The 9,526-nt window shown below is 32.4% G+C and overlaps 1 protein-coding gene across 1 annotated transcript in view; it reads left to right on the top strand.

The window, feature by feature from the left end:
• LOC125063831 (septin-7) overlaps positions 1-9,526 on the top strand; it is a 36,210-nt gene continuing 26,684 nt past the window's right edge. The window contains exon 1 of the mRNA XM_047689431.1: positions 1-575. Coding sequence (XP_047545387.1) covers positions 486-575 — 90 coding nt within the window. The 5' untranslated portion in view covers positions 1-485. The remainder of the gene's footprint in view (positions 576-9,526) is intronic.

Raw genomic sequence — 9,526 nt, 5'->3', positions numbered from 1 at the left:
GATGTTTGGTGTTTCTATTGTTCACATGAGTTCAGTGAAACAGCGATACGATTTTAGCCTGAAAAGGGGCAGTAAACGGTAAAGCGTTCAGAATGTTATATTCGTATCGAGTCCCCATTTAAGGTTCATAATTAGAACGTGGATTGCGATACATGTATGTATGTAGGTATATACTTAGCACGGTTCTATGCAATTAGTGAGTCAGATAGTTGTTTGCGTTAAAAACACCATTAAATTGTTATCAGTGCTTGCTTTAAGCCGAGTGGTACTTGGCGTTGATTCACCCGACTTCATTCGACTCTCCTCCGGATGTGATTTGTCGACGGAAAAATGTGGTATCATATTTGTTAGTAGCGCAGTGCTGTGGTCGTAACAGTTTGTTTCCTTCGTATGTAGTTAGCGGATGGGTTATGTAAATTATTATTCGCATATATTCTCTTGGATAAAGTCAGAAGATTTTAAGTATTGCAGTGATAGTGATTACGATGGCATCTGTGTCGGAATCGCCTCTGACTAGGTCAAGGAATAGGCCAGTGCTGTCTCGATACAGGCCAGTCAATGAGAGTACAGATCAGGTAAGCGTTTGTTATTTATATAAATATAACTCCGACAAGTAATAATTATTATTTAATAAATATGACGGCACTATTTCTGTATATGACTTATCTTATCGCTAAGCTAATAACTGGGTAGAGTGTATTTAACATATTGTTTGTTATTACTAGCAATAACTAATGAGGTGTGCCCGATAGCCTTTAGAATTGTGGATTTTGGATTATCGTGTATATTTTAAGCAGGTTTCTATGAACATAAAAAATACATTTATATTAGAATATTTTGTAACTAGAACAGTATGTTTAAAATTTCAGTCAGTATTGACTATTATAATGATGACGTCGATGACGTCCTGGCCTGGATTTTAGTCACGGTGACCAGTCTGCAAGGAGCCCAACCAACTGCGCACAACAGAAGTGTTCTCTTCACTACTTCACTCTATAAATTTGATGTGACGGCAATTCGGACACGTTCGGAAAGTTTTAGGCGCAATACCCATACGTGCTTTCCGAGCGACCGAAGTGTAAATACTGTCAACTTAAAAAAAAACGATTAGATATTCTACTGGAAGTACGTATATATCCAGCAGTACTTAGTATTTTTGTGTTCCAATTTGAAGGGTCAGTGAACCAGTAACTGCAGGCACAAGGGACGTAACATAATTGTTTCCAAGATTGGTGGCGCATTAGCAAAGGTTGGTTAATATTTCTAAAACTGCCAATCTTTATGGGTAAACACTTAGCCCATTTGTCCGTCCTCCTACTTATATTATTAAAACGTGACCTGGGTATTGAATCCAAAACCTCAATATCCACAGCATAATAAACTTAGCCACTAGACCAACGAAACCAATAATTACACAACATTGTATTGTTATTAGGACTAAAATTATGAGCAAAATTTTAGCTTAATGCATCTTACCTGACGTATTCTGGAGTGATTACACAAAAGTTTGTAAATGAGAGAGATTGATTTGAATTTGTGACGTGTTGACGCCCACTATGATTTTATACAAAGCGTGGATGTTAAATATAATTAATGGTGGGTAAAAGGTTACAACAATAGAGAAATTTTTTTTCTAACAGCTGATTGAAAGATATAAATGATATGTAATTTTCTATTTGGCCCATTTTATTTAACAACTCGACACTAGACGCTTTTTAGCTTCCTATGAAATTTTATTTTATAAATAATTTCATGTTGTAATTATGTTTGGTAAACGATGAAGAGTTTATTCATTTCCAACGTTGTTTTGTTTTGGTATCGAAGTCTGTTAGTTTGATGGCACGTGCCTTTTGCCCAAACAACGTCTGATGTATGAACGGGGATTTCGTGGTTTACAATTGATAAATCACGAACTATTCCTAAAATTACGCGGAATGCGTTGTTAATTTTAAAAATATAATAAAAATAAGTATATAAATATACTTGTACTTCAAATAGTTTTCTTCTAAAATTAATTATATAAGTTACCAAATGAACAAAAATGTAATTTAATTAACAAACAGAAGAGAAAAAAAGTTTGTATTCTTTTTTGCTTATTTATATGTTACTGGCTGCACCGGCGCGACGGCTTCGGCCACTTTTTCCCTTCAATTTTTGGTAGGTTTATAACGATAATGCTTTAAGAACTTTTTAACAATCCATTATTTCCAACATTGGTGTAATGGTTGAAAAAGTAACCTATGTTCGTCCTTGGGGTTCAAGCTTCCTTCGTACCAAATTCCATAAAAATCGTTTTAGTGGTTTAGTCGTGAAAACGTAACACACAGAAAGTCAGAGTTACTTTCCTATTTATAATTTTAGTACATTTTTATTTAAATCAATACATTATAGACGTTACGTCTCATTTCATATGAAATATGAACGAAATTCTATAAATTTTCTAATGAAACGTCTCATTTATAAAAATGGATGTTTGTTTATCTGTTCAACTCGCCGCTAGAGAGCGTTGCAGTACATCAAAGTCTATGCCGTTCAACCGATCGCAACGTCCATTGGTAGAAACATATACAGGACAAGACAAAAAGTTGTCTTGGTTTTGCTATATATGTATTTCGACGTTCCCTATGTAAAATATATTTTATAGATTTGGTTTTCGATATGCTGACAATAATTATTTGGTAATTGTTAAAATTTATTGTCATTCGGGCATCTGGCGTTAATTTTGTTTCAATGCTTTTGCTGTTGTGTTAGTTCCGGTCACCATAAGGGTGGTTGAGGCGCGCTTACGTGCTCCATTGGATGCGCCTAACTAAAAATCCATTCCATTGGTCGGGTCCTACGATACCCGCTGGTTGAGATGGGGTTGCTCTGCTACATCATATTTTTAAATAAAACATTTTTTTGTTGGATTTACGTAATGCTTAAGAAACGTTACGATAGTTGCTTTCAATATAAACTTAACTTATATACAAAACCAATAATATTATATTTTATAACAATATCTCTAATGTTACATTATTTTGAATAATTTATTTTTAATTAATAAGAATAAAGTATGTCATGCTTTCCTGTAGATATTGTCTTCTTCTTGCAAATGTCAAATTACTGATGATAGAAAGAGAGATGGTAGTGTTTCAAGTCCTTTTATGTGTATTGATTGGATATGTCGCATTGCACGTCGATTTTCCATTATCCTCTTCAGTTCATTTGTCATCGGTATAACCAATTAATTGTATTGAATTATAATGAAGTATGTAATACACAACTGCAACAGGCATTTTTGCCCTAACTGTAATTAATAATATCGATAATAATTGTACTTTGGAATTATAAAAGGAATTAATACTTCAAATAAGTATCTAAAATTGTACAGCTATATCATATATTTTTTTCACAAGTATTTGACCTTAAATTGTTGCAATTTGCACATAATATATTGAACTGAACAAAAGGATAATTAGCAACTTTTATATCGTCAATATATATTGGTAACATACATTTATGATGTTTATTTACTTATATAATTAAGTATTTTATATTATACTATATGATTGATTCATTTATGATTCAAGTTCGCTGCGTTTTTAGGCACGAAAAAATAAAAAGTATTCTTACTGTTGGTCGTCTCTGTGTGATTGATCAACTAGACTTTCGAGTACGGCTTGGACAAAAGGAATAAAAAGCGTTCGCAATTTCCTCTAGAATATGCCAACCTTTTCATTGCTTCATTGCGTAATTCATACAACTATTTTAAAACCCAAGTTGGATGTGTAAAAATTGTCTACTCATAACAAATAATAATACCAATAATCCATTGAATCCATTTCGTTTTGCTGGCGAAAAAACTTTAACAAGTTTAATCACTAGAATTCTGAACATAACGGTACTGCCGTGCTTAAATTTTAAGTATGCACTTAGAGCTTGCTTAAACCAATATCGTAGAACAATTCCGATGGAAAAACTTCGAAGGTGAATTGTGTTTAGCATTTTACTCAAACGAGCTATTTTTTTAAATAGGAAAAGTTTATATTGTTTTTATTAAGACTAAAAAACTATTTACTCTACCTGTAATAACAAAACTTATTTAATTAAAAAATGGTAAGTCGACAAGAGTAAGAAATTGGTCACCTTAAATTTAACTTAAAATTCTGGTAAACGTAAACCTCATAAAGCTGCTATTTAAATCTTCAGTTGGGATATAACGTAGCACTGTTTGAGTTAACGTGCCGTTAAGAACCATTACTAGGCACGTGCAGGTCCACATCTTTATACAATCTTTCAACATGTTTACAGTTCAACAAACTCGAAGGTGATTAAAGATTTACTTGATGTAACAATTTTAAAATTGTAACATATCTAAATGATCCATTCAACATGACTTCGTAACAAGAGCATATACGTTTATGTCTAGTAGATAGGGATAGTGACTTTCAAGAGGGAGAATCTTGAAACTGTGTCACGAATCTCAGTAGATTGAAACAGCGTGCTCGTAGTATTTTTTCCCACCCTCCCAACCTGTACACCCCCAAAGGGAGCTATGTAGTATTTAGATTCTAGACATAGCATAAAAGACAGAGATTGGATCAGTCAAAATGGTTTTTAATTGTCCGTATTCAATGATTTTAATTTTCAAGCAATTGTACATCAACATTGGTCTTAATAAAGTTTTTTATTTAAAGTAAAATCGGTTAATGTAGCTGATCAATAGAACAAAGACGCTTGGAACAATATTTTCTCATGATTATATTTCAATGTACGTTTAGAAAGTTGAGGTGCAAAAAGGTTGTATTATATTGCAGTTAGTTTGTGCAGTTACTGGATGTCTTTAATAATACATTTATATTCCCTTGAATTAACATGTACTAATTTTCGAATAAATTTTCGTTGTTATGATATCCAGCCCTTATAAAGTGTATTCGCTCGTTTGATTTTATTTTTTAAATCTACCGAAGTATGCCCTTAGGTCTCTGTCTATTTCTCTTTACTTTAAACATGCCAACAAAATCATTACAAATTTGTAATTTTCCGATGAGTTGAGAGTGAGAAACCTAAAGTTGCTTAACAAAATTATTTCATCGTGTTTTTCGAATGTTGTTGTATTTCATAGACGTTTGTTATGGAAGATGTTGTTATGTATATTTTAGAACATGTTTCTTAATAAATTCCCTTCAAATTGGCCTTACATTTTTACAAACAAGCCAAAGTATTGAGTAGGTTTTGCCAACTATTGAGGGGTTCATTTAAAGTTAGTGAATAAGACGTTTCTAAAGCATACTCAACGCTTTCGCGATTAAGTGTGCAAAGCAGTTCGCTATTATGTTTAAATGCTTATTATTTTAAGTGTAGCTTAAATAGGAAACCTTCCTTGACTTGAAAACTAACAAGAACATTTTAAACATATTTCTACATGGGTCGTGTTTATGTTACGTCGCAGTTTCATCTCATGTCTAATGAAGTATGTCACTTATTGTGATTTCGCTTTCGTCTGATGTAAATTGATAGGTTCGTCAATAAGATATAGCATTACAGTCTCAGATAACAGACGTTGGCACATTTGAATACATACTAGTTTCTAATTTGAGATGATGATATATCTTCATTTTACACGTGCGATTTATTTTATTTTGTACGCATTTTAGATAATTTACGTTTTATTGCATTTAAAGTATGTTCTAAATAAATAGTCTTTTATTTGTAATAGACGGGCAGGCAAAGGGGGTACCGCCCATAGACTCCACTGTAAGAAATATTAAACATTCCTAACGACGTCAATGCGACGGGAACCATAGGAACGAAGTTATAGCTCTTGTGACGAAATTACACTGACTTGCTCATCCTTTCTCACCCCTTTCAAATCGTCTAATAGCAATAAGTTTAAAGTTTTACGTTTTGGAATAAGAATAGGTACCTTACTGATGTGTGGGTTTGTACGTATACACTTTAATACATATACAAGCAAAAAGTCAAGCAGGAAAAATCAATTGTAATAGCTGTGATTTACCAGTTAATAGTTAATAGGTACACGTTATGAAAATGTTTACCGAGCGTAACACTAATTGTTTCTATAATATCTTTAATGGATTCAATTCATTAATAGTTTTTAATACGAGCTCGAGGTAGCTTGCAGTTTTTATAGTAGATATCGATCGTATTATATCACAAGTATAACCATCGCTAGGACTTTTCCTGTTTGCCTCTTTACTAAATACTAAAACCTCCAAAACGCGCTGTAACTTTTACTATAAGTTTTATGTATATTGGTTTAGTAGTTTTATCAGATATTAATTGGAAAGTAACTTCCTGTTATTTATTAGTATATACATATTAGTAAAAAAAAATTATTTAATTAATTTTATAAACGAAAAACAGCTTAATAACGCCATCTATCGCGCGATTCTCGAATCAAAATGACGTTTGTAACTTTATACTGTTCAGAGTGAATAGCATACACTAGAACTAGATGGCGCTGGATTCGTAGGTTGCCGTTTTTTTAAATGTAGTATAGTTTGTATGTAGGTCTACAACTCTTATGGTAAAGTTTTTACGCCTATTCGTCTGTGACTTCCTAACCTAATAAATCTTGTGTTCTTCGTTTGTAAAGGTCAAATGTAGGTACTATAAAAAACAGCATTCATTTTTTAAAAGCTTGTATTTGTTACAAGCTTCATTGTTTGCAAGATCTATCATTATAAGAGATAATTATCTCTTCTCGGGTAATCTTTTATATATATATAAATCTTATATGAATACTTGACAGTAATTGGTCGTGTACTTTTGTATTCGACTAATTTTTTTACTGTACAATTATGGATTGAAAGAAAAGTGAAATTAACATCCGGATATAACATAATTTTTTACCTTTTAATGAATTAATAAGATGGAACTTGCTTATTTTTGGAACTGACTCCTTCAATTTGGCTTCGATTGATTTTGACTGACTTACTTTCTATTTAGTCAATTGCTGACTAATTGACTACTTGACTGATAATCTCGACTCGCATTTGACTGATCATCCAGTTTATCTACCTTACATTTTTTACAATAAAACAAGATTAAATAGAAAAATAATCTTTCTAAGATGGACGGCTATTTAGCGGTGTAACGTCGACCCCCAAAAAAATGCCACGTCGAAAATAAATTAGCAATGTAAGGCCAATTAGGACAGCACTTGATTCAAATTACTAAGTCCTTCAAACTGTTGAAATTACAAGGGTAAAATAACTAAGTGCACTTGTGCAAGCTTTTGTTTAGGTTGGTGTAATATGTAGACTTGAGATAAATATGTTAATAGCTCATTGTAATGGTATTTTACTTGGTGGTAGTGATTTGTGCAAGCCCGTTTGAGTAGGTACCACCCACTTATCATATATTGCCGCCAAATAGCAATATTTTGTTGTGTTCCAGTTTGAAGTGAGACACTATTATTACAAGCACAAGAGACATAACATTAGTTCCCAAGCTTGGTAGCCTATTGGCAATGTAAGGAATGGTTACAATTTCTTACAGCGCTAATGTCTGCGGGAAGTGGTGACCACATATTAATATATCATTAGATGACCCACTTGTCCGGCCGCCTAAAACAGCCAAATAAACAACCTTGATCTTGACTTGACATGACGTCATCGGTTGGGAAAAAATAAATAATTTATGCCGTATTAAATGTCGGCAACGGTTTGTCTGAACTTTGGAAGTAAATTTAAAGTATGACATAGTAATAAGCACTTCGTAGCAAATATGTGACTAAGGTTAGTTGATACTCCTCCCTTTGGAATAGGCTATACGTTTTTAATCAACCAAGAGTACTTAAACATACCTGTATACATTTTGACGTATATAATTAAACGACAGTCGCCTGTAATTGTTTACGTTTTAAATACTTTGGGTGAAGTAAAAAGTCTAATTAATAAAAGATTTACAAGGTTCGTTTTCGATAAAAAACGAAACTGCTACTTTTTTCGCATTTACTTTCAGAATATTAAAGGAAGAGGCCTATAAAATTGAATGCCTATAGAATAAACCCACGCCTCATTACTGTAGATACATTCAAGTTTTTCAAGACGTTTAAGCACGAGCCTTACATAAGTTAGGCTAAGCGGGAATTAATATTCATAAAATTCATGAACACTCAGTGGAAGTTGTCCAGATTTGATCCCGGGTTCTTCAGTCAATAGTCGTGAACTACACTATAGGCTTACTATACGTATGTCAAAATACTAGCCGTATCGACTGTCATTACATAGAAACCAACCGAATTTACTTGAGTGTTTCATAAAAAAAAATCAAATTTTCGTCATAAGTAGATAAATTACAGTATGAAATAATTTATTAAATAAAAGTAAATATTAATTTATTTCACTTTATTGTCTATTAACAATTGTTTAGTACAAAAGGCCTTACGCCATCAAGGCGTTTTCTAACAGTCAACCTAAGGCTATAGGCTATATTGACATACTCGTACATCGCATTTCAAGAATATATTGAAGTTCAAATTTGCTTTATACCAAATTTCGTCAAATTCGGTTCATTGACTTGGCAGTGAAAGAGCGACAGACAGACAGACAGAGCTACTTTATCATTTATAATAGTAGTAAAGAAGTATAGTTTTTTTGTCATTTAAAAAAGTTTTAAATGTTCCCACAAGCACAATCTTGCGTCTAATTACTCTTAACTAACTAAAATAAATAATAAACAATAAAAAACACTTCATATATTTTGTTACTGTTTGTTGAAATGTCTCGATAGACATACGAGTTGATTAATTATGAAACAATGTTACATGTTGAAGTTTAATTGGACATTATTTGTTAATGTTTATTATCCTTAAGACATTGTAATTTAAAATAATAAATCTCACCAGGTAACGTAAACAAACATAAATTTCGATCGGATAAGATCGAAGTGCAGTAGGGTTGTGCGGATGAAATATAGGCCTGGGGGGTCTGAACTCTGACGACGCGCATGCGCTATGGGGTACTCGGTCGATCAGGGTGACCGTGACCACACCACGCGAAGACCACGTGGTTCATGAATTGCATATAAATTCTACCGTCTAGACTTGTAGACCTTATTATATTATATTATATTACTTTCGTCTATAATTTAACATCATATTATATATGATTCGGGTCTGTATGTTTGTTACTGAATGTTGTTCAAATTATTGGATAATTTGAATTTAGTATAGAAGTTAGATATCGTGGACCATAACGTGAAATATATTTTTTAATTTATTTTAATTAATATATGTGTAGCGAATAGGGAGGTAAGAACAAGTTTAGCTATGAAATGAGAGGTCGATGACATTTAAAAATTAATTTGTTTATATGATAAATAATCTAAAGTTTTAGTATGTTATAATTGCTTATATAAGAAAGAAAGTTGAGAATTAATAATGAATGAATGTAGAAAATGTTCATTCTCTTGTAATAGTTGGCCTAATTGCAACTTTCAGTATCAATAATACCGTAGACGTCTTGAGTCTTGACTCAATCGGGCCATTGAACCAAATAACGTCATTTCCTTCTTT

The sequence above is a fragment of the Vanessa atalanta genome, chromosome 1 (genome assembly GCF_905147765.1).
Source record: "Vanessa atalanta chromosome 1, ilVanAtal1.2, whole genome shotgun sequence".
NCBI lineage: Eukaryota > Metazoa > Arthropoda > Insecta > Lepidoptera > Nymphalidae > Vanessa > Vanessa atalanta.
The sequence above is the reverse complement of the archived record's forward strand: the minus strand, read 5'-3'. Positions and strand labels throughout refer to the sequence as shown.